The sequence below is a fragment of the Rhineura floridana genome, chromosome 11, assembly GCF_030035675.1.
Source record: "Rhineura floridana isolate rRhiFlo1 chromosome 11, rRhiFlo1.hap2, whole genome shotgun sequence".
Taxonomy (NCBI): Eukaryota; Metazoa; Chordata; class Lepidosauria; order Squamata; family Rhineuridae; genus Rhineura; species Rhineura floridana.
Genome location: NC_084490.1, coordinates 66,192,763 through 66,219,113, shown reverse-complemented (window position 1 = coordinate 66,219,113; position 26,351 = coordinate 66,192,763). Strand labels below are relative to the sequence as shown.

The following is a 26,351-nucleotide window of genomic DNA, read 5'->3' as shown; positions in this document are numbered from 1 at the left end:
GAGCACCCCCAGACTATGGACCTGCTCTTTCAGAGGGAGTACAACCCCATCCAAAGCAGGCAACTGACCAATTATCTGAACTCGGGAACCACCAACCCATAGAACCTCCATCTTGCTAGGATTCAGACTCAGTTTATTGGCCCTCATCCATCCCACCACCGAGTCCAGAGAGCGGTCCAGGGCCTGCACGGCCTCTCCCAATTCAGATGTTACAGAGAAATAGAGCTGGGTATCCTCAGTGTACTGCTGACACCTCACCACAAATCTCCTGATGACCGCTCCCAAGGGCTTCATATAGATGTTAAAGAGCAAGGGGGACAAGATGGTACCCAGGGGCACTCCACAGCACAACTGCAATGAAAACGACCTTGGAGATAGGATTGGAACCACTGTAAAACAGTGCCTCCAATACCTATCTCACCATTTGGCCCAGAAGGATACCATGGTCAATGGTATCAAAAGCCGCTGACAGATCAAGTAAGAGTAACAGGGTTGCACTCCCCCTGTCCTTCTCCCAATAAAGGTCATCCATCAGGGCGACCAAGGTCGATCAGTCCAATAACCAGGCCTGAACCCAGACTGGAATCCACGAGTACTTGCAATTGCTGTGCCACAAACCTCTCAATCACCTTCCCAACAGGTATTTGTGACCTGTTGGTAATTGTCGCAGACCAATGGGTCCAGGGTGGGCTTTTTTGGGAGCGGTCGGATCACTGCCTCTTTCAGGGTGGCTGGAACCGCTGCCTCCCACAATGTTGAGTTGACCACACCCTGGATCCACTCGGTCAAACCCCCTCGGCAAGCTTAAATAAGCCAAGAAGGGCAAAAGTCAAGAGGACACGTTGCAGGCTGCATCATCTCAAGCACCTTGTCTACATCATCAGGCCACATCAACTGAAACTGTTCTCAAGACATTGCAGCAGATGTTGCACTGGACACCTCATTGGGGACTACAGTAAATGTGCATGGGGCATCAAGTCTACTACAGAGGCAAGCAATTTTACCCTCAAAGTGCTTTGCAAACAATTCACAGTGGACCACCAAAGGGTCTAAAACTCAGTTTCCTGGAGTTGATGTCAACAGACCCCTGACAATATGGAAAAGCTCCACTGGATGGCTACTTGAGGATGCGTTGGAGGCAGAGAAGTGGGCCTTCTTCACTGCCCTCACCGCCACACAGTAGGCACGGTTATGATGTTTTATTCGTGCCCAATCAGCCTCACAGCACGTCTTTCGCTATTTGCGTTCTAGCCATCTTTCAGCCTGTTTCATTGCCCTTAACTCACTGGTGTTCAAGGTGCAAACCGGGCTCCACAATGCTGGAGAGGGAGCTCAGGGGCGACCGTGTCAAGAGCCTGATGTGTCTTGCTGTTCCATGGCATGGCAAGGGCTTCAACAGGGTCACATGCTCTATCTACTGGGAACTCCCACAGGGCATTCAGGAATCCAGTGAATTCCATTAGTCTCCACAGGCAGACAATCTGTCCACCACCCCTGCAGGGAAGGATTGGAGCCATAAGTCTAAACTTCACCGGGAAGTGGTCTGACCATGACAATGGGGTGACATCTACCTCCCCCATCTCCAGACCACCCCTTCCATCATCTGGAGCAAAAACCAAGTCGAGAGTGTGCCCTGCCCAACCTGAGATAGCTCCATGATCGTCATGGAGGCCATGAAATCCCAAGCCGGAACACTAGAGGTAGCCTCAGTGTGGACATTGAAATCACCCAGGACTATCGTTCTGGGCTCCTCCAATACCACAGCTGAGATGACCTCCACCAGCTTGGTAAGAGAAGCTGCCAGGCAGCAGGGTGAACGGTACACCAGCAGCAACCCTAGTTTACTGTCTCTTTGGCCCAACACCAGGTGCAGGCCCTCACACCCAGCTCCAAGACAGAGTGGTTTCCTGGTGACAGAGATGGAACTTCTGTAGACCATAGCAACTCCTCCCCCCGTCCCTGCAGCCTGTGCTGGTGTTGCACCGAGTATCCAGGTGGGCAAAGCTGGGTCAGATCAACTACTCCCAGATCACCCACCCCAGCCTCGGTAATGCACACCAAATTGGCACCTTCATCCACGATCAAATCATGGATGAGTGTGGTCTTATTGTGTACTGATCTGGCGTTAAACAACCACACATGCAGGTCAGTGGGCACAGCAGATGAACAACGAGAAACCCATCCGTGAGAGGAGTGGCTGCAAGGAACAAGTCATAGATAGCATCGCCTTTGTCTTCTATGGTAATTCACCACCTCCTCATGGCTATACTTCCCTCTACCTGTGATCACCGAAATTGAGGTGGCATCACCCATGTCCCTCCTTAGTAAGACTCCTCCTACACACTTGATATGGGCCCAACAAGAGCCCACCAACAAAACCTACCTGAGCCAATTATCCCTGTAGGCCTCTGCGAGAATTAGAAACAGTCAAACCCACTCAATATTTTTCACACAGTGCACTGTCAGACCACCACCTGGCCGAACACCTCTCTCACACTGGCCCCAGCACAGATCTGTCTCGATCCCACCACTTGGCACCACTACCTGACACACTGTAACACAATGCCGCCCTGAGATTTTGCCTTAGTCTCCTCCTTTAGGAGACTGCTATTAAGTGTCTAGGTACACTTTCAGGCCACAACCCCTCTGTAACCTTCTGTCTTTAAAGTCTACAGCCCTGGGCTGCCTTGGATACCTGCTGCTGTTACACTAATCACTGACTGCTGCCACCATAGGTACTGTTTCCTCTCTGATATTTGCTCTGCCCACCCTTCTCCACTGTATGTATCCAGCCAAGGATCAGGCGTGTTGTTAAACCAAAGAGATTTATTGAATAACCCACGGAATAAACGAGATTACTTTAAATTCAGTTGTCATGCGTGTGGTTACCTATAAACGTTCTTCAACTTCTTAGTTACTTTTACTTCATATACTTAAGCCCTAAAACCTGCCTCACTACCCACCTAAAAACACATCCACCCTCTTCAACTGTCTCTCTTCTGTCTCTCAACTGTCTCACCACTGTCCCCAACCCACTCTACTTACCATATTTAACCTACAAAACCAACACTTACCATAAATATTGTACAAACATTATAGGGACATCGCAGGCACATCTACTACCCCTCTGTCTCACACCCAGGAAGGGCCAGCCTTCTGCTAGTTACAGACTCTCACTCTGAAAGCATCTGGCAACCTTCTCCTATCATTCAGTTCACTGCACAGACTCTCACCCTGTGCAGGAACTACACATGAGCCATACACCCTCTCCATTACCCAATGTCCTCCAGAGATACAATACAGTGTGGCAGAGAAGTTAAAATTGTCACAGGCTACAAAGACATGATCCAAGCAAAAGCACAGATTCTTAAGTACCATTGATTTCTTGGGAGAAAATTAAAATGTACAGTTCTCTTACTGAAATCTATCATGCTTAAATTGTTTAACGTTGACTGCATCATTCTTCAAATAATACTAATTTGTATAAAAAGAAAATATCAGGTGCCACTAAAGCTTCAGTCCTACAGACACTTGGTGTGTAGGACTGAAGATGTGAAGGCTTTCTTTTCTGTTTTTTCCCCAGGGGTTTTTTTTTTTGAGGGGGGGGGCTTCACACCTCTAGTACTGATCTTTCTTATGGGTAAGATTGGGCTCTAATGTTGCAATTCTAGACATATTTAGTAAGGTCCGCTAAATTTGATGGAACTTCCTTCCAGGACTGTGGAGTCGGTACGCCAGACCTTCAACTACAACTCCTCTATTTTTCTACTGTCTGACTCCAACTCCGACTCCTTCATAAATGAGAAATGTATATTAACTAGTAATAACAAATTTACTGTAGTAAAATGGTAGCACAAGGCATTTCATCACCACCACATGAATCCAAAGCTTGGAAAAGTTACTTTTTAAAACTACAACTCCCATCAGCCCCAGGGATTGGGCTCGTGGGAGTTGTAGCTCAAAAAAGTAACTTTTCCAAGCTCTGGATTCACGTGGTGGTGATGAAATGCCTTGTGCTACCATTTTACTACAATAAATTTGTTATTACTAGTTAATATACATTTCCCATTTATGAAGGAGTCGGAGTCGGTACATTTCTACCGACTCCAACTCCACCCAAAATTGCTCCCGACTCTGACTCCACGACTCCGACTCCACAGCCCTGCTTCCTTTCATGTATGCACACTAAGGATTGACTTGCAGAATTTTCTTCCTTAGGTTTATGAGGATTCAAAAATATGTGCTTGAGTTTCTTCATGGCAAAACTGAAAGAGCTGAGAATGAAAGGATATAAAGTACAAAAACAAAAGCAAAGAGGAAAACAGGTTATTTGATAAAGACAAAACTTTCTTCCTGTTGAGTGTGCTGCCTCTATAATTTTGGGGAGAATAATATTGCATTCAGTTGATTGAGGTTTAGCCACAAAAAATTGGCTCTGCCAGATCTATACTGTAATCAAGTTGTTAAGCAGATTTTTTTTTGTCACATAAAACTTTTCAAAAGTAACATTACAAAGTCCCTTAATTTTTCCATGAGGATGAGTAGTACATTGTACTAAGAGTCACTCTGACCTCTAGGTGGTAGGGAGGAGTGCCAGAAAGTGTTGCCTCAAGTTATAAACTGGGAGAAAAGCCCTGGGGTTGATTAGTCAGTCTTGGGTTCCCAGTAGAAATTATTGTGGTGTGCAGAATTGTATTTCATCAAAACTGTAATTGGTACAGAAGAAACCCAATGGAGCTGGTTTCTCAGTAGAGCTGATGGAGCTGATGGAGTAGCCTTGCTTCACATTGCACCCTTTGCTGCAAATAGATAGACTGGTTGCTGCTAGATGATGCTCAGGGGGTAGAGGCACCGGTATGCCAGCCGGACAAAATGAATCGGGAAGTCTGTTGTCTCCCTGGGGCATGCATCCGGGACGTCACTGACAACATGCCGAGGCTCATTGGGAAACAAGATAGGTACCCCTTTCTCCTCATCCATGTGGGCACGAACGACATGGCCAGAAACACCTTGGAAAAGATCACCTCGGACTATGAGGCTCTGGGTAGGAAGGTCAAGGATTTGGGGGCACAGGTGGTCTTCTCGTCAATTCTTCCCGTGAAGGATAGAGGACTACAAAGGGAAAGGAAGATACTGCAGGTCAATGACTGGTTACGCAGATGGTGTCGACGGGAGAGGTTTGGATTCTGGGACCATGGTCTAAGCTTCTTGGAGGGGGGACTGTTGGCAAGAGATGGGCTGCACCTCATGAGGACTGGGAAGAATCTCTTTGGCAGAAGTATGGCAAAACTCATCAAGAGGGCTTTAAACTAAAGCCTCTGGGGGATGCAGATGATAGCTTAACTACCGATCCAAAGACAGCGGGTTGTAAACGCAAGGATTTGAAGGGTACAGGAGACACTGGGAGAGAGAAAGGGATGCACGGCAAAGCTCACGGTATATTAACGGAGGAATCCAATCGGGACAAAAGAGACTTCTGGTGTCTATATACCAACGCACGGAGCTTGGGAAACAAGCAAGGGGAGCGTGAAGTCTTAGTGCACCAAGGCACATATGACATCATAGGGATAACAGAAACTTGGTGGGATGACTCCCATGATTGGAATATAGTCATTCAAGGATATAAACTCTACAGAAAGAATAGAAGCAACAGAAAAGGAGGGGGAGTAGTGTTATATGTCAAAGACAAATACACCTCTATGGAAATCCAAGAGAACGAACAAAGGGGTCCAGTAGAGACCATTTGGGTAAAGATAAAAGGAGAAACAAATAAAACCGACATGGTACTAGGTGTCTACTACAGACCCCCTGGCCAGGAAGAGGTGGTAGACGAGGCCTTTCTCAAACAAATCTCCGAAATCTCAAGGAGGCAAGAAGTAGTAGTGATGGGGGACTTCAACTACCCGGATATCTGCTGGGAGACAAACTCTGCGAAGCACAAAGCCTCCAACAAATTCCTGATGGGCCTTGCTGATAATTTCCTCTTTCAAAAAGTAGAAGAAGGAACAAGGGGATCGGCAATCCTGGACCTGATCTTAACTAACACGGACGAATTGGTCACGGGAATTAAAGTGGTCGGTACCTTGGGGGAAAGTGACCACGTAATGCTGGAATTCGGGATTCTGGGGAAAGCCAAAGAAGAAGATAGTCAAACATGGACCTTGGATTTCAGGAAAGCCGATTTTAGCAAGCTCAGGGAAATGATGGGTAGGATCCCGTGGCTAGATAGACTAAAGAAAAAAGGAGCCCAAGAAGCGTGGGAGTTCATGAAGAACGTATTACAAAAAGTGCAATCACAAACAATTCCAAAGAGGAAGAAAAATGGAAGACATTGGAAAAAGCCAATGTGGCTACACGGAAGACTGGTGGAGGAAGTAAAAGTAAAAAAAGAGCATGTATAAAGAATGGAAGGAAGGACGCATCACCAAGGAAGAGTACCGACGAGCGGTTCGGGCTTGCAGGAATAGCGTAAGGAAAGCTAAAACCCAGAATGAGCTGAGGCTGGCGAAGGAAGCGAGGAACAACAAAAAGGGGTTTTTCAGATATGTTCGAAGCAAGAAAAAGACCAAGGAAACACTGGGACTGCTGCTCAATGAGGATGGCAAAATGTTGACAGATAACGAGGAAAAAGCAGAACTGCTCAACGCCTATTTTGCCTCCGTTTTCTCCCAAAAAGGGAACAGTGTGCAACCTTGCATTGGTAGCAATCTCAGTAAGGGGTCGGGACTGCAGTTTGAGATTGATAAGGAGAGAGTCAGGAAATACCTAGTTAACCTAAATGAGTTCAAATCTCCAGGGCCTGATGAACTGCATCCCAGAGTATTGAAGGAACTTGCAGATGTACTCTCAGAACCTCTTGCCATCATCTTTGAGAAATCATGGAGAACGGGAGAGGTGCTGGAGGACTGGAGATGGGCAAACGTCGTCCTGATCTTTAAAAAGGATAAAAAAGAAGATCCGGGAAATTACAGGCCGGTCAGTCTGACTTCAATACTGGGAAAGATATTAGAACGGATAATAAAAGAGTCCATTGGCAAATATCTAGATGACAATGCTGTGATTAGTAGGAGCCAGCATGGGTTTGTCAAGAAAAAATCCTGTCAAACTAATCTCATCTCCTTTTTTGATCGGGTCACTAGCTTAGTAGATGGTGGAAATGCTGTAGATGTCATCTATCTAGATTTCAGCAAGGCGTTTGACAAAGTCCCCCACGACCTTTTGATTAGCAAACTCATCAAATGCGGACTACATGGAAATACTGTCAGGTGGATTCACAACTGGTTGGAAAACCGTACTCAAAGAGTGGTCGTCGGTGGCTCTGCTTCAGACTGGAAGGAGGTCTCGAGTAGAGTGCCACAGGGTTCTGTCCTGGGGCCGATACTCTTCAACATTTTTATCAATGACTTAGATGATGGAGTGAAGGGAAGCCTTATGAAGTTTGCGGATGATACGAAACTGGGAGGGATAGCTAACACAATGGAAGACAGGAATAAAATCCAAAAGGACCTGGATAGATTAGAAAATTGGGCTGAAATTAATAAAATGACATTCAATAAAGACAAATGCAGGATTCTGCATTTAGGCCACAAAAACAAAATGCATGGGTACAGGATGGGAAATACCCGGCTTAACAGTAGTGCGTGTGAGAAGGACCTTGGAATTGTAGTGGATCGCAAGTTGAACATGACCCAGCAGTGTGATGCTGCGGCAAAAAAGGCAAACGTGGTTTTGGGCTGCATAAACAGAGCTATAGTTTCCAGGTCGAGGGAAGTAATAGTCCCACTATATTCTGCATTAGTCAGGCCTCATCTGGAATACTGCGTTCAGTTCTGGGCGCCTCATTTTAAGAAAGATATAGACAAGTTAGAGCGGGTTCAGAAGAGGGCGACGAGGATGATAGCCGGTATGGAGAACAAGTCTTATGAGGAAAGGTTGAAGGAACTTGGCATGTTCAGTCTGGTGAAGAGAAGGCTGAGGGGTGACATGATTGCACTCTTTAAGTACCTGAAGGGCTGTCACATAGAGGAGGGTACAGATTTGTTCTCTGCTGCCCCAGAGGGTGGGACTAGGTCTAATGGTTTTAAGTTGCAGGAGCATAGATTCAGATTGGACATTAGAAGGAACTTCTTGACAGTAAGGGCGGTTCGGCAATGGAACCGACTGCCTAGGGAGGTGGTGGGATCCCTTTCTCTGGATGTCTTCAAGCAGAGGCTGGACAGCTATCTGCGGGAGATGCTCTAGCTGTGGATTTCCTGCTGTGAGCAGGGGGTTGGACTCGATGGCCTACAAGGCCCCTTCCAACTCTATGATTCTATGACAGTTGAAGGAGGGAGAAGCTCAATAGAGCTGGTTTCTCAGAGCCAATGAAGTAGTCCTGCAGTCCCATTTCTCCCTCTGTTAGTCCTGAGACTAAGGCCCTATCTGCACATTTAAAGCAGTATCACACCACTGTAAATAGCCAGTTTCTCCCAAAGAATGCTGGGAACTGTAGTTTGTTAAGATTGCTGAGAATTGTTAGGAGAACCCTGTGAGGGGAACATGAGTCTCTTCACAACTCTCAGCACCCTTGAAAAACTACAGTTCCCAGGATTCTTTGGGCAAAGCCATGACTATTTAAAGTGGCATGATACTGCTTTAATTGTACAGTGCAGATGAGCCTAAGAAAAATGCCATCTCAGGGGGTCTGACAGAAGTAATTACCTAGCTACCTGTCAAGAGGCAACTTATGCCCTAATTGTAAAGTGAGGCATACAGCTCCCAGCTCGGCCCCTTCTTTCTAGTGCATACTGAAAGTTATCTTTTGGGCAGGAGATTTTGTGATTTCAGTCTTCTGCTGGGTCAGGAATGGCTATACTGGGAAAAAGTGGCATGCCTTTTCAGTTTACTGAAAGAACAGCAAATGTACAGCGTGTGCTTCCATTATGAGATTTCTAGTACTACTGCTAAATAATATTGTGGAACACATAAAAATATGACCCCTGCAGGCTCAGACCAAAGGCCCATCTATATTAGCTTTTTATTCTCACAGTGAGCAAACAGATGCTAGTACTCTCCTGCTCATCACCTCCACCATCTGATACTCAGATTCACTGCATCTGATACTGGAAGTAAAATAGCCGTCATGACTAGTAGCCACTGTTAGCCTTACGACCCGTGAATCTGTCTGTTTAAAGAGAAGAAAATGTAACTGCATGAAAGGCTGCAAAACAGGTGATTATATTAGAGATGTGAGACCAAACAAGCTGCATTCCAACATCCACTGAATAGGAATGTACACGCACACACCTATACTACTAATCTTTACAAAATGTATAATGGCAGCCATTGTTGCCTATCCATAAATATGAAAAGGATTTTTATATAGTACTGGTGATTACAATGGTTTAAAAGAGAAAATATTATTTTCCAGCTACGGAAATTTAAAGCCAAATTTCCTCTCATTTTTGACTCAAAGTCACACTTTTTGGAGTTACTAGGATTGTACTCATAGTTCACTTCAATGAAGGAACGATTGACGAATTTCATCTCTGCAAATTCTACTATGAAGTGAGCAGATCTGCAGCTCTTAGACTAAGGTGTGCATCAGAACACAGCTATCCACTAGATTTTTGCCCTTCTCCAAAAGTTACAGTGCAGTCTTCAGCAGTTTCAATATATGCAGTTAGGTATTTATTTTAAGGAAAAAGTACATATTTAAATATGTAAGGTAAAATACACATTAAAATACATATTTTCAGAGGATATGGGTAAAAATACATGAACATGATATGACCTGGAAATAGATTTGTCCATCCCTAATTCAACGTAGTCACAGATATACCCACAGCTAAAGACAACTGCATGGAGGAAATTCAGCAGAGCTGCTGCTGCATATTAACTGGCTCTCAGTGTAGCACTGAAGATACAACACGTAACTTGGAATCCATAGCTGCCTAGCTAGTCTGCATGAAGAAATCAGTATCAGGAAGACACCATGACTGTCATGGTGATGAAGCTGTGGATTCAGAGCGGGAAAGGGAATTGCCTTTAAAGTCAGTCACAGAGGTATCTAGTACACCAGAAGCACTTGTGTGAGGAACCCATTGTGTCAATCTCCAGCCTGAGGAAGTTGCGTTGCCCTCCTCTGACACTGAAGATTGCAAATGCCCAGTAATCCTAGCAGAGCCACAATTTCCTCTGCTCCATCAGAGTTTACTGCTAAAGCAGGCAGGTCTACTTTAGATGAAGAGGCTCCTCTCACTGAACGCGGAGTTAGCTACTGACAGCTCCCATTTAAGGCTCAATCTGAGGATGACCCATACAGAAAAGAACATCTGAACGTATGGAATCTCCAGCCAAAGGCCTGCATGGAGCTGTCCAGGGTACCACTGAATCCTTGTCTTGTCTTGGTAGTGCTGAGACCATTGCTCAAAACAGAACAGGTACAAACATTTTACACAACATTTTGAGGTACTTTTTGCTGGCCTAACCTGTCTTGGTTCTTCATATAGTCCTATGTCTCTATCCAACTTTATCCTGATCATCCATGCTAAACGGTAGCTAAAGTACATTCATAGCTCTTTCAAGTACATAACAATGTCTCAAATGAGGTCACAGTGGACAGTATGAGGTCATCAGCCATCTTTCTATGAAGTCACAGATATGACCATGGGAGGTGACTCTACTGAATTTCTATGGCTCTCCTGACACCATCACAGCAAATAAAGCCAAAGCCTTAAACAGAAAATTTCAGCAACGCTGGCCTACTATGCAAAGCCATCACTACATTTTTCTCCCTAAATGTATCCTATGTTTCCCATGGGGAAAAAGGAAAGTCTAATATTTTTTTTTAAAAAAATAAGTATTATCTTATTTCATATAATTAAATGTTAAGGGCTGTTTCCTAAGTACTTTCTCATGTTTTCTCTCAAACATAAACATATATATTTAAGTTTGCCTTTTGCAGTGGAAGAACTATTTAACATTGCCTAACACTGAGAGAGGTAAACAGGAAAGCAAACATTATGGTATTTGTCTTCACTTCTTTTAAAAAAGGAACATTATTAGCAGTTTGGTCTATGACCGTAAATAAACATCAATCAATCAATCATTATTAGCAACACTCCAATCTGTTAAGTCCATTATAGCTTGGAATTTTGTTTTTAAACAGAAAATTCATATCTTTCAGAAAAAATGGTTTTAATCATTCATTTCCACTACCTTTATCCCCATTATGCTTATTCATACAATCATTCCCTGACTCGTATATCACATTAACCTATCTGATTTGTGCAACATGGCTGTACATCCTACTGTGTTTGCATTAAAAATGGTAACTCTATATAGTCCAAATGCTGAGCAAGGATGTTCATGCAACTTTCCTTCGTATAAATTAGCAAAAGGAGGCCAAGGGGGCAAATAAGGCCAGCCTCTTGAGAGCTACCAGCAGGCTCCCTCGAAGGCAACTATAGGGAGTGGTGACTATGGTGGTTATGACAATGCAATTTTTAAGTAGTCTACTTGACAGAATCTCATTTATCTTGTTCCATATTCTTTCTAAAGTGATCTACCTATAAAACTAGTTGTTTTTCTGCCCAGCTGTCAGATGTTGGAATAGGAGCTTATTCTGGATTTAAGGTATGGCCAGAAATAAGATCAATGTCAGAGGCCTTGCTCTCCTTGCCATCTCAGGAAGTTTGATGAGGGAGCACAAGAGACAGGACCTTCTCTATGGCAAAGATGCAACTCTGGAATGCTCTCCCAATAAAATTAATCCAGCTCCTTCTTTGGGTATTTTTTGCCAGAAATTGAAGACAGTTTTATTTCAATGGGCTTTTAATTATATGAACTAGTTTAAGGTGTTGCTAGCTTTAATGTTTTGTTGGTGGTTGTTATGTGCCTTCAAGTCACCTATGACTTATGGAGACCCTATGAATCAGTGACCTCCAAGAGCATCTGTCATGAACCACCCTGTTCAGATCTTGTAAGCTCAGGTCTGTGGCTTCCTTTATGGAATCAATCCATCACTTGTTTGGCCTTCCTCTTTTTCTACTCCCTTCTGTTTTTCCCAGCATTATTGTCTTTCCTAGTGAATCATGTCTTCTCATTATGTGTCCAAAGTATGATAACCTCAGTTTCATTGTTTTAGCTTCTAATGATACTTCTGGTTTAATTTCTTCTAACACCCAATTATTTGTCTTTTTTGCAGACCATGGTATGCACAGAGTTCTCCTCCAACACCATATTTCAAATGAGTTGATTTTTCTCTTATCCGCTTTTTTCACTGTCCAACTTTCACATCCATACATAGAGATTGGGAATACCATGGTCTGAATGATCCTGACTTTAGTGTTCAGTGATACAACTTTGCATTTGAGGACCTTTTCTAGTTCTCTCATAGCTGCCCTCCCCAGTCCTAGTCTCTTCTGATTTCTTGACTATTGTCTCCATTTTGGTTAATGACTGTGCTGAGGTATTGATAATCCTTGACAAGTTCAGTGTCCTCGTTGTCAATTTTAAAGTTACATAAATCTTCTGTTGTCATTACTTTAGTCTTCTTGACTTTCAGCTATAGTCCTGCTTTTGTGCTTTCCTCTTTAACTTTCATCAGCATTCGTTTCAGATATTACTGGTGTCTGCTAGTAGTATGGTATCGTCTGCATATCTTAAATTATTGATATTTCCTTCATTTTGGTCTAATCCCACTTTCCATATGATTTTTCTACAAGAAAAAAAGAGACCACTACCCAGAGCACTCACCAGTGGTCTTATGGTTTTTTCAATACTTGAGAATTGATCACTAGTGCTCAGACACACATCCTTTTTCTTTCTTTCTTTCTTTCTTTCTTTCTTTCTTTCTTTCTTTCTTTCTTTCTTTCTTTCATATTGTTTGATAGACCTTTTGTTATTAGAGATTGAGCTACCCCAGGAAACTTAAGGCCTTAATTGGGATGGCCTCCTTAAATGTGTTATATACTTGTCCCAACATTGCCATTAGTCTCTCCTCTCAGGTGCAGAATGCTCTCCTAGTTCCTACAGCTATGTCCTGCCATACTATCCAGCCAGGTGACTATGTTTTCGTGAAGGGCCAAGCAGAGACCCTTGCCAAGGTCAAGATGACAACTTATACAGCTATCTGAGTGGAGGAAAGAGTTGTATGGCTCTATGCAAGTCATGCTCACAGACCAGTTGACCTGAGTAACAAAGAGATCACCACCACCCCAAGCCCAAGAAGGATGGTGGCTGCCCAGAAAAGACAGAAGAGATCGCAGAATGGCCGAGAAAAGAATTCTACTCCACAGAGGAAAGCATTGATCCAGGCTTGATTGCCCAGGTAAGGGCCACAGGAGAAATCCTGGATCTCTTCGAGACCTACCTAGAAGATCCCATAGAGGACGACTCTGACCCTGACGAGTTGGAATCAAGTCTGGCCAACCCTGCTGTGGATGCTCAGTTGCAAGACGTGATTGATAGTGGGTATCAGAGCATAGATGCCAGCGATCTGCAGAGCTCTGATTCTCTAAACCCACCTCCTCATCCTTATAACTTGAGACCAAGGAAACTGATACGCCTGACCTGGGCAGAAGGATGATCAAATCCTGGATCTCTTCGAGACCTACCTAGAAGATTCCATAGAGGACGACTCTGACCCTGACGAGTTGGAATCAAGTCTGGCCAACCCTGCTGTGGATGCTCAGTTGCAAGACGTGATTGATAGTGGGTATCAGAGCATAGATGCCAGCGATCTGCAGAGCTCTGATTCTCTAAACCCACCTCCTCATCCTTATAACTTGAGACCAAGGAAACTGATACGCCTGACCTGGGCAGAAGGATGATCAAAGGGGGGTGGAGAGCGAATCTACTAACATCTTTCTAGTTTGAGGCTGTCCAATAATTTCTACAATTGTGCAGTCTGCAGTTAAGAAGGTGGGAGAAGTATAGACATCGAATCTGAAGAATTGCCTGGAGAGGCAAGCCAAATAACCTCTATATACTGGACACTATAATTACTTTGATATAATCCTTATAGCCTCTTGTGTTTTAGTATGAGTACTGGGAAGTCTGTGAGAGTTTGGTTGGTAATAACAATTGCATTAAGCATCATCTTTCCACTGGAGGAGACTAATATTAATACCTTTCTGGCCTTTATGGATCAAATCAGGTTAGATTGGAACCTGTCTGAGTGTTGGTTGTGTAGTCATATCCCAATACACTCAGCAAGAGGTGTTCCCATGAAACTTTCCTTTGCTTCTGGTACCATTGATTCCCAGATACCAGTGATTCAACACGAGACAGAGAACCTACATCAACAAGACTCTTGGTCTTTTGAAGGATGGTTCAGTAACATTTTTGGTGGGCTTGGTGGATCCATTCTATGGGCACTTCTTCATGTCCTGCTAATCTTATGTGCTGTATATATTGTTTTTCAAATCAGAGTGTGCTCTATTGAGAGCACTGGTACAAACTTAGGAAATGGTGGTATAAACAGTAGCATACAGCGCACAGTGAAACTGGACCATGGGGAGGACATAGAAAAATTAATATCTGAGGAATATTCCAGGGCAAAGGCCTTGAAGAAAGAATGGATAAGACTAAGTAAAATAGAAGTAGAGTAAAAATTGTGTGAAGCTATTCTAGCTTCAAAGGGGGGGAATAATGGGGAATTTTATATATCCACATATATAAACATAGGTATTAGACAATATGTTTTAAAATCAAAAGGAATCAAGCAAAAATCCAGAGGCCCTAAAATCAGGCTTGTGGATAAAGAAGCAGGCAGCGGTCACAGGGACCTTCTGTTTCTTTGCCAAGACCCGGCTGATGCGTGACTGACAGAATATTAATTACTCTATTGTTTGGAATCAAGCAGCGTTTAAATTGTGAGAAAAGCTGTGACTGATGTAATAAGTAGGAAGTGCCAATATTTGATTCTTGGGTAAAGTTATAATGCCACCTAGGGGAAAAATCTGTAATATTATTAAATGTTTAATGAAGAGTAATAGCGAGATTTTATAATAATTTTAAAACATACTCAGTATTTACAACTTTATAAGTGTGTTTTCATTTAGAAAAAAGATGGTGGTTTCATTAAGAAAAAGGGGTGGCCTGCCTCCTGTATTTCTGAGGCTGAAAGATACTAGTTAGCCAGAGTCACCCAGTTTTCCTTTGTCTGTGTGGTTTCACAATGTAGCTCAGGAGTTTAAACAAAATCCTCTTTCATGAGTTGTGTATTTTATAAGTAAGGAAATGGGATTTCTGAGAAAGTATAAGAAAAGACCCCTATAGCTATTAAAAACCTGTGATGCTCATGAGATTTCAGTTACCCTGAGTTGAGGTAAAACCCAAGCAGGTGTACCTGGTCAGCCTGACCCATCAGAAACAATGCAACAATGGAATGTACTAAGTATGCTTGAAAGCATATTCACAATAGTAACAGTTCCAACTAGAACCAAAATTCATTAGTCTTGAAAAGACAGTAGGACAATGGAGACATTAATGATATGGACAGAATCTTTGAATCACCACCGGAGTTAGCTAATACTTTCTGATTGGTTTGAAACGATTGTAGAGAGGAGGAACTGTGATGTTGGGTGGGCAGGAACCCATGAGATTGGTGAAATCATTGTCACATGCTGTAACTGTACTCTATAAAAGAGCTTGCACGCAGTGCCTCAGTGCAGTCTCTCCTGGATGTTTCTGGAAGGCTGACCCTGCATATGCTTGTAAGAATAAAGGCCTACCTTTTTGCTCCAAGCCTGCGTCTTCCACTTTATTCAAGGATCCCCAGCAAGAGATCCCAAGGAGAATTCTCCAACAATGTTCTGCATATAGATTAAATAAATAGGGTGATAAAATACACCCGTCTCACACCTTTCCAATGGGGAACCAATCGATTTCTCCATATTCTGTTCTTACAGTATAGGTTGTGCATCAGGACAATCAGATGCTGTGGCACCCCCACTGCTTTTAAAGCATTCCATAGTTTTACATGATCTACACAGTCAAAGGCTTTGCTGTAATCTGTAAAGCACAGGGTGATTTCCTTCTGAAATTCCTTGGTCCGTTCCATTATCCAACGTATGTTTGCAATATGATCTCTGGTACCTCTTCCCTTTCTAAATCCAGCTTGGACATCTGGCACCACTCGCTCCATATATGGTAAGAACCTTTGTTGTAGAATCTTGAGCATTACTTTACTTGCATGGGATATTAAGGCAATAGTTCAATAATTACTGCATTCCCTGGGATCCCCTTTCTTTGGAATTGGGATGTATATGGATTGCTTCCAGTCTGTGGGCCATTGTTTAGTTTTCCATTTGGACAGATTCAGTCTCAGTAGCTTGTAGCAACTCCATTGGTATGCCATCTGCTCTTGGTGAGTTGTTTCTTCCAAGCATTTTAAGAGCAGCTTTCACCTCACATTCTAAAATTTCTGGTTCTTCATCATATGGTTCCTCTGTGAATGAATCTGTCATCCTGTCATCTCTTTTATAGAGTTCTTCAGTGTATTGCTTCCATCTTCCTTTTATTCCATCTCGGTCAGTCAGTGTGTTCCCTTGTTGATTATTCAACATCCCTACTCTTGGTTTAAATTTCCCTTTCATTTCTCTAATCCTTTGGAGTAGGGCTCTTGTTCTTCCCTTTTCGTTGTCCTCTTCTATTTCTATACTGTAACTATTGTAATAGTTCTTTGTCCCTACGTACTAGTAGCTGTATTGTTACATTTAGGGTTCTGATCGTGTTTCTATCTCCTTTTGCTTTTGCTTTCCTTCTCTCTTTAACCATTTTAAGAGTTTCTTCAGTCATCCATTGAGGTCTTTCTCTCTTTTTAACTAGAGGTATTATCTTTTTGCATTCTTCCCTGATGATGTCCCTGACTTCATTCCATAGTTCTTCTGGTTCTCTGTCAAGTACTTTTAAAGCCTCAAATCTGTTCCTTATTTGATCTTTATATTCTTCTGGGATGTTATTTAAATTGTATTTTGGCATTATGAGTGCTTTGTTGTTCTTCTTTAGCTTTACTCTGATTTTCGATACGATCAGTTCATGACCTGTACCGCAGTCTGCTCCTGGTCTTGTTTTTGCAGAAAGTATGGAACTTCACCATCTTCTGCTACCAATTATATAATCAATTTGATTCCTATATTGACCATTTGGTGATGCCGACGTGTACAGTCGTCTTTTTGGTTGCTCAAAAAATGTGTTTGCAAGAAATAAATTATTGGCTTCACAGAATTCAATTAAGTTTGTTTCCTGCTTCATTTCTATCTACTAAGCCCTGTTTCTCCACAATTCCTAGTTCTTCTCTTTTCCCTACTTTTGCATTCCAGTCCCCCATAATTATCAGTACATCTTGTTTTGCTGTGTGATCAATTTCTTCCTTTACTTCTGCATAAAATCTCTCCAATTCCTCTTCTTCTGCATTTGCCATTGGAGCTTTAATGTTAACAGTATGTTTTACACTTGCTGCTACTAGGATGGTGTTTTGCTTTGTGCTGGTTATATTTTGTTATTGCTCTTAGAAATTGATTGTACTTGCATTTTGACTGAGTCGCCAATATGGCATCTATGGATGCAATGGTGCCAATGAGGTTCTCCACTGGTGCTACAAAGCCTCTGAGCTCCCCTCATTCACTGCCCGTCATGAAGTTGTGAGGATAGTTACCCCTTTGTCCCTGGAGAAGTGCACAGAACCTAAGAGTGATGTTCTTCCTCACTTCGTCTATTAGCTGTATGTGCTTTTCAAGGTTCAGATTAATTCTACTGAATCTGACATCCCAGATTGCTTGGAAAAGCAAAGTGTGCCCTTGCTGTTTCTGAGGGAGTGTGTTCATCTGGGGAAGAAGTGACCAGATGGGGTGGTGTCCACAACACTCGCTCAAAAATCCGAGTGTGTCCTTGGGGCCAAAAAAAAGCTGGTGGCCCCTGGATTACATTTAGTGATGATGAAGAGTGCAGGGGTACATGGACCATGGAATATGGGTCTATTACACTGCTCTGTGGAGGCACTGAGGACTTCTGTTGCATAAATGGCTTTTAAATCGGAATGTTAAAAGGAGCTTTATAAAACTGTTTTCAGATGTTATTGTCAGCTGCCATAGGGAATTTTGTGCTATACTTCTGAATATATACATCCCCAGTAAAGACAAACCTTGTTCACTAAAGTCATGGCATAAACTAGAAGTTCTGTGTCAACTCCATCCTTTTCCTCCAGGATCTCCATGACATTGGACCATGGCTTGAGGCCTAAAACGGAAACAAAAACTATTAGGCAAGTGGATCAAACTGGATCACACAAATGGAATCCAACAATGCATAGTTAGAAGCAAAATAAGTACAGATGTGAAAAACAACTTTGTAGAACAGACAAATAATGCATGAACTTTTGACACAGTCCTCATGGTTAGGCAGCTATCAAGACCCCTGCTCTGCGAAGGGGCCCACCACTGAGAGTCCCCTGGCCTCTGTTGCTCCTTCTCACCATTGTTCCTTGCTTGCTTACGCACCTGCCTTCTCCTTATGGTTCAAAGGGAAAAAAGTGAACAGTGACAGGATGAGGAGAGGAAGCAGCCAGTTTACTTGCCTATGCTTCTCCTCTAGCAGCAGTGGTGACAGGAGCCAAGTTGGATCCAATCCACACTGCCACTCGGGGGAAGAGGTGGGTAGTGAGGAGAAGGAGGAACAACAGCAGCTGCATGGTCATTTATTTGCTGTTTAACTGATGAGCAAGCAGGTGGCAAAGAGGGTGGTCTGGAGGAGATGGGCCCATTGAGGGAGAGAGGCACACCAAGCATATCTTACCCAAAAGACCTCTATTTACTTCTAACAAACTTACATAACATCGGTGCCTTAGATCTGAATTCAGATCTATATTATACCTGCTATGGGTATCCCAGCAAGATAGCATCCCATCACGGTAGCAAGGTCTACCTGTCCCTATGCCATCTTATGGAGAGTTTTTCAATGTCTACCGCCACCATCACTATAACGATGCAGGGTGAGATAATGCCCAACTTGATGATGCAACATGTGGTAAATTCTTCTAGATGCTACAGAGCTAATTGGGAGATGTCACATGGGGATGTTGTTTTCACCAACACCATATGGCAACTGAAACTCAGCTCTCATTCATCAGATTCTTTTGATCACATTCCAGTAAAAAGGAAGATAGGTTTCTATCCCATCCCTATTTTGGGGCACACCTGTTTGGTTCTCTGCAAACATTACTGTGCTTTAATACAGAATGTGAGAAATACTTTGCAATCAAACTTTTTGTAGCTCTCCTCCTTTCTATGTATTCTGTACACACATTTAAAATACATGTTGAATAAGTTCACAGGACTTAAAGAAGATATATGATAGGTAGAAATGAAATCCTCACTGCAAAAATGCTTTCCTGTGCTCTTCTAATGAAGATTGGAAACAAAAAGGAGATATATATGATTCTGGCCTATAATGCCATTTGTGAGGGAACTGCATGCCAGTAACACGACAAATTAATTACTTTAATCCATGTCGTATGATAGAAGTATGCTTTAGCTAACAGATAGACAACTTGACTTCCAACAAAGTGTTTCCTTCATCTCAAGCATTCTAGAATATTTACCTGTGGCCTATAAAAGCACACTTCCATATGTGGGTCTGCATGGCAATCAGAAAGGAGTGTCAACCATAATGTATGAAATATACACATAAAATAATTTGTCCATGTGACTGCGAAAAAGACAAATAATTGGGTGCTAGAACAAATTAAACCAGAACTATCACTAGAAGCTAAAATGATGAAACTGAGGTTATCCTACTTTGGACACATCATGAGAAGACATGATTCACTAGAAAAGACAATAATGCTGGGAAAAACAGAAGGGAGTAGAAAAAGAGGAAGGCCAAACAAGAGATGGATTGATTCCATCAAGGAAGCCACAGACCTGAGCTTACAAGATCTGAACAGGGTGGCTCATGACAGATGCTCTTGGAGGTTGCTGATTCATAGGGTCGCCATAAGTCGTGGTCGACTTGGAGGCACATAACAACAAAAAATTCACTAGGAGCACATACAGCAGCAAACAAAAGTAAAATACAAAGTAACTTACATAAAAAGGACATATGAGTAGAATTTATTTATTTTTCCCAGGGCCTTCATAGGTATAGATAAACATATTTAAGTATATAATCATGCTTTTTAAAGTATAAATTTGTTTTGTTATTCATTGTGGATCTCATACTGCATTTTTGCACACTACTGGTACAAAGGACATTGAGCTTAAAAATCTGCTGGTGATTGTAGCTATTGTAATGCATAATGTTAGAAAACTAAAGATTCTTGAGCTGAACCCAGTTTTCTATTTGACAAGCATGTATGTAGTATGTCATTTTGTACATCATTGTGTTTTTAACTTCCTAAAAAAGTGTTTAGCACTAAAATGTGCATATTAAGTGCAATGATATCATCACACCATACAGGTGCATGTGCCCCCTTAGTGCATGTATGCTGAGGTCTACTAGGTTGAACAAATTTTGAGAACTATAAGAATCTCCTGAATCCAGACAGATTTTGGAAAATTTGAAGATAAAACCAGAGCTTCCAGAATATTATACTAAAACGCTGTAAGACTTCACAACTGAAGTACAACAGCAAATCAGAAAATCAGTTTATTCCACACCCAGAAAAACTGCACAACACTGCATGCTGTAAACTACTACATCTGTGCTAGTACATGCCAAACATTTCTTATTTGATCCTTAGCAAGGAATCAGGTATATTACAAGTTTGTTTATATTTTAATCTGTGAAATATTGGAGAGCACATTACAAAAAGCTCAAGCTGGCATAACGCGGTTCCCTCCCTCCTCATTTTATCTTCACAGCAACCTTGTGAGGTAGGGTTAAACTAAGAGATGGTGACTGACCAAAGGTTATCCAGCAAGCTTCTTGCCTGAATAAGAATTTGAATGCGAGTCTCCCAGGACCCAGCACAACATTTTAACCACTACATCACACTAGATCATGAAATAAAAACTGAACACATTTCTATTTTCAGAACATTTAAGAAGGGGCCCGGGTTGGGGGTAAAAACAAGAAGACAGATATCTGAAATGCTTTAAATCTTCCTGAGGACTTGTACAGTCCCTTCCATAGGCAGCCTTTGCCAGCCAACTACTACTACTACTACTACTACTACTACTACTACTACTACTGCTTCTACTACTACTACTACTACTACTACTACTGCTTCTACTACTACTACTACTACTACTTCTACTTAATTAATTAGTTAATTACCCGCCCTTCACCAGCAAGTCCGAGGGCAGATTACAATTTAAATTCAATATTAAAAACAGTTAAAACAAATTACAGTCACTGGAATAGGGTGGGTCCTCAAAACACATACCTCAGGTGTCAAGGTAACAGGGTGTATCTTCAACATATGGCAGAAACTATATAATGAAAGTGCCAGATGCACCTCTGTGGGAAAGGAATTCCACAACCTAGGAGCCACCACAGAAAATACCCTCTCCTGGGACACCACCCCTCAAATCTCTAAGTGCAGGGGAACTACCAAGAAGGCCCCTTTTGCTAATCTTAACACCGGAGAGGGAAGACGAGCCCTCAGATATTTGGAGCCTAAGACATTTAGGGTTTTAAACACTAATGTGAACACCTTGAACTGGGACCGGAAATGAACTGGCAATGAGTGCAGCTGTTCTAAAACAAGGCAACCCGTCAGTAATCTGGCTGCTACATTTTGGACCAGAGCATGGGGTACCATGACCAAGTTATCTCTGTCCCCAAAGGGGCCATAGTTACTGAACCAACCAGAGCTGGAAACAGGCACTCCTAGCCACTGAGTTAATCTGAGCCTCAAGTTACAATGTTGGATCCAGAAGTACCCTCAAGCTACTAACTTGCCCCTTCCAGGGGTGTACAACTGATCTAGAACAGGCCGTCACCCCACCTTCTGGACTTGAAAACCTTTAGTCTGTGACCCATATCCAGCCCATCACTGTTTCCAAGTACCAGTCTAGCACTTCAGCTGCCTCTCTTGATTCAGATGGAACTGGGTTCCATCTGAAATAGGAGAGGTGGCTGAGATATTATGACTTACTACAGTACAGGCATACCCCGCTTAACGTCGCTTCACTTAATGTCGCCTCGCTATAACGTACATGCTTCATACATACCCCGCTTAACGTACGTGTGCTTCGCAATTATGGACACTTAATGGCATGACGCCACTGCCATCTAGTGGCGACTGCAGTACAGTACATGCATAGATAATTGCTTCACTTTAAGTACATTTTCACTTTACATACACGCTCCGGTCCCATTGCATACATTAAAGCGAGGTATGCCTGTATCCATGTGTTTGTAGATGGGGGCATGAAGGATTGTCTACTTCAGTTTGTCCTCCTTCTAGCCCTTGAAAAGAAGCAGTGCAGAAATTATCTGAAGAAATATAAAATTATTTTCCCCACCCTTGCACAAGCTATTTAGCTGAGCAAGAATGCCAAATCACCATTACATTTTTACAGGCAATCCTTTTCCCCCAATCAGCCCATTGGTGGGATATACCAACTTCGTAATTCTGAAGGTGTGCCCAGATTGATGGGAACAGGAGGAGAGCCTTCAGAAGGAGGAAATACATAGTACCATGCAGTGTTTTTTTTAATATGGTACTCATATCTTGATAAATAGTAAAATGCCTCTCCTACCCCTCACCTCTTCCTGCACTCCTCCCCCTTGTCTATTAAATTTATGATGAACTTTAATAAGAAAAATATAAAAGACATAATTAAAATCAAAATGTTTAACATTTTTAAATGCAATTTATTAATTTAGTGTTTTAAACTGCTTAGAAATGGTAATGAAGCAGTATATATAAATATATAAATGCCATCAATAAATAAATATTGTTTAAATGCAAACAAACCAAAATTACAGTGATACAGTGTAATGGGCACTGGGAGGAGCTGCATGGCATGGCACAAAATGGCGGTTACGGGACATGGCTTAACACAAAATTAGATGCTTCCCTCCTCTCCCAAACAGACTCATGCTTTCCATGGGAAGTAAGGATGGGTGAGACTTCTGCTGAATTAGGATTTAACAGAGGATTTTTCAATGGTCCATATATGCATAATCTTTGTGGACTGATCTGGTTTGCTCCAAATTTCAGCGGCTTTCCCCTGACACTGGATTCCCCCCCCCCGGTGAATATATCTGTTTCACTCACAATCTCAGCACAGCATACAGTTTCTCTATCTCTCTATCCCCAGATAATCCAGCAAGCTCCAAGAGGGGGAGGAAGCAAGCCAAACCTAATAGAGCCCAGAGAGTCCTTAACACATGGATGTATAGCACAGTGGGGAGGAGAGCCTGGCTGGGAGTCCAGAGTCTGTGAGTTCAAATCCCTGCTCGTGTCTCCTGGGTGTCAAGGGCCAGCTAAAGATCTCCCCCACAGTGAGTGGCCCAGGGGTTACATGCCCTGCCACCTGTGCAGCCGTGGGCAAGCTGCATAGTCCCAAGGAACCCAGGTGCCCCTCAGCTGGCAGTTGCAGACAAGGAAGGAGTTGGCTTGTGCAGCTGTGGCAATCTGAGAGGCCCTAGCCAGCTGGGGAGGACTAGCCTCAGAGGGAGGCAATGGTAAACCCTCTCTGAATACTGCTTACCATGAAAACCCTATTCATAGGGTCGCCATAAGTCGGGATCTACTTGAAGGCAGTCCATTTCCTTCTAATTTTCTGTAGCGCTTGCCGAGGAGAAGCTCCAAGCAGGGCAGAAGAAGGAAGCAAGCTAAGACTAATGGAGCCTAGAGAGTCCTTAATGTGGGCGAGACTCTTTACTCGGCATGGCTTCTAATCTCTGTGGTGTCAGCCCATTAAATGAAAGCCCCTGCAGAGTCTCACCCACATTAAAGGTTGGAGGCACTGAAAGCTTTTTTCTTCCTTTCCTTCACAAAAGAAAAACAGCTGGACCAGCCTCAGTCACAGATAGCGGAGGAGGAGGCAAAAGTAAGGGATGGCAAGTGGGGGTGGGGAAACCGCATTCCTTTCCTTTTATCAATGTCCTTTAATCAATCTTAATATCAATATTTCGGGGGGGGGGAGTTAGAAAAATCAAATCAGCAAAACAAGCAGAGAGCGGACAAAGAGTGAGCATGAGTCAACACCAGTCTGTCAGATTGGTAGACTGTTTTTAAAGCAGCACCGGCCAACAGATACCATCCCTAGTGAGAAGTCAGCTATGTCCTGCTGATCCTGACTGTGGAAGTCACACTACTGATCCCCCCCACACACATAATGATGCTACTGTCTAGCAAGCAACAAGGGGCAGTCCCCAGTTCTAGGAAAAATACACACATGTACACTGAACACATGCATTTACTCACCATACACATACACATATAGATCACAGACTCACATGAATCTCTCTCTCTCTCTCTCTCTCTCTCTCTCTCTCTCACACACACACACACACACACACACACACACACACACAACATTCAATTTCTGTCTCTTACATGCATATACATGAAGACGCTATATTGAGTGAATCTCCCCCCCCCCAAAACCATCACTGGAAAGCAAGTGCCCACCACATGCAACTGGCAGCCAACTAACATTCAAACACAGGGGCAATCTCCACCAGTCCTTCCTCCCCTTGCTGACAGGCAAGCCCCTCCACAGGGTGAAGCAAGTACCCACCACCAGCTGCATGTGGCCTGCTTTTTTCTCCTCCTCAACAATCAGGTCAAGAACACACATAAAGATATACCTCTTCCTGTCTCTATCTCACAGAAACACACACAGACAATGCATAAATCTCTCCATCTCTCACTCTTGTGCTCACAAATATAGACACCATATTGAACTAAAAAACCTACCACTCCTGCCTGACAGTAACAAGCGCCCACCACCAGCTCCATGTGGGGAGTGTACTGCCGATCCTCTCCTCCTCTCCCCCAGCTCAAAGCCCAAGAAGAGTGCTTTACATCTACCACACCAAATAAACAGTGGAGCAAATGGGGCAATCTCCACTGATCCTTCCTCCTCCACTCTCAACAATCAGGACAGTCAAGTGAACACACAGATCACACATACAGAAATATTTTCCTCACTCTTTTTCTCTCACACGCACACATACATCCTTCCATTTATCTTTTGTGTGCATGCATACACAGACACCATATTGAGTGAACCCCCACTTCCCTGAAAAAGGTGCTGGTACTCTATACCCGGGCATACCATCAAAAAAAAAAGCCCTGGTACTGTGAAGGTAGCTTCTCTTTGCAGTATGAAAGACTGAAAAACCAAATCTGAATCATCAATTCAGCCTCTTCCAGTACACACCATGCTCTGTGGGCTGTGCTTGCTGCCTCCTAGCTGCCTGGCCTGCCAATGCCACCAAGTGGAGAAGGCAGCATGGGTGGTGGCAGCTTATGCAAGCTCAACTAATTTGCTATATGCAGCAGCATGCATCGGCATGCACGCATTGCTGTTTCTGCTGCTACTTTCCCCTCAGCTCCGCCTCCTCACATACCTTGCTGGCAGATGCATCAGTGATTTGGTGGAGTGGTACCTGTAAAGCACTTTTTTGGGACTTTGAGCTGGAGTAGGGGAGGGGAGGCTCAGCAGTATGCTCTCCCCAGGGGCTGGTGGTGCAGGCTACATAAAATGAGTTGGTGGGTTTTTTTGTGTGCACTGGATCATGAATTAGAGGCATTTAAGGGTGGGTTTGTTCTCTATGAGAGTCAGTGTGCATAGTGATTACAGTGTTGGACTATGACCTGGGAGACCAGGGTTCGAATCCCCACACAGCCACGAAGCTCACTGGGTGACCTTGGGCCAGTCACTGCCTCTCAGACTCAGAGGAAGGCAATAGTAAACCCTCTTTGAATACCGCTTACCATGTAAAACCTATTCGTAGGGTCACCATACGTCGGAATCGACTTGAAGGCAGTCCATTTCCATTTTGTTCTCTATGGGGAGTTAATTGTGCCATGTTTATGGGTTCATACACGGATATTCATTTCTTAATGACTCCAGCATCAACTATTTATTTATTTATTAATTTATTTATTATTTCAATTTATATACCGCCCTTAGTGAAATAGCTCTCAGGGCGGTGAACAAACAAAATAAAATACAATATATCATAATAAAAATACAAAACATATACAAACAAACAACGAAAAGCACAGCAAAAACAAAATAAATACTACAAAAATTAAAATACAGATTAAAAGATTAAAAAAGTTAAGAAGATTAAAATGCCTGGGAGCATAAAAAGGTCTTTACCTGGCGCCGAAAAGATGGAAGTGTAGGCGCCAGGCGTACCTCTTCGGGGAGGCTGTTCCACAACTAATTACTACC

The 26,351-nt window shown here is 43.0% G+C and overlaps 1 protein-coding gene across 18 annotated transcripts in view; it reads right to left on the bottom strand.

The window, feature by feature from the left end:
• The window catches only part of FHOD3 (formin homology 2 domain containing 3), a 573,780-nt gene that overhangs the window by 185,793 nt on the left and 361,636 nt on the right, over positions 1-26,351 (bottom strand). For all 18 annotated transcript variants that reach the window (XM_061588106.1, XM_061588108.1, XM_061588113.1 and 15 more), the window contains exon 8: positions 18,131-18,225. In XM_061588106.1, the coding sequence (XP_061444090.1) occupies positions 18,131-18,225 (95 nt within the window). The remainder of the gene's footprint in view (positions 1-18,130; positions 18,226-26,351) is intronic.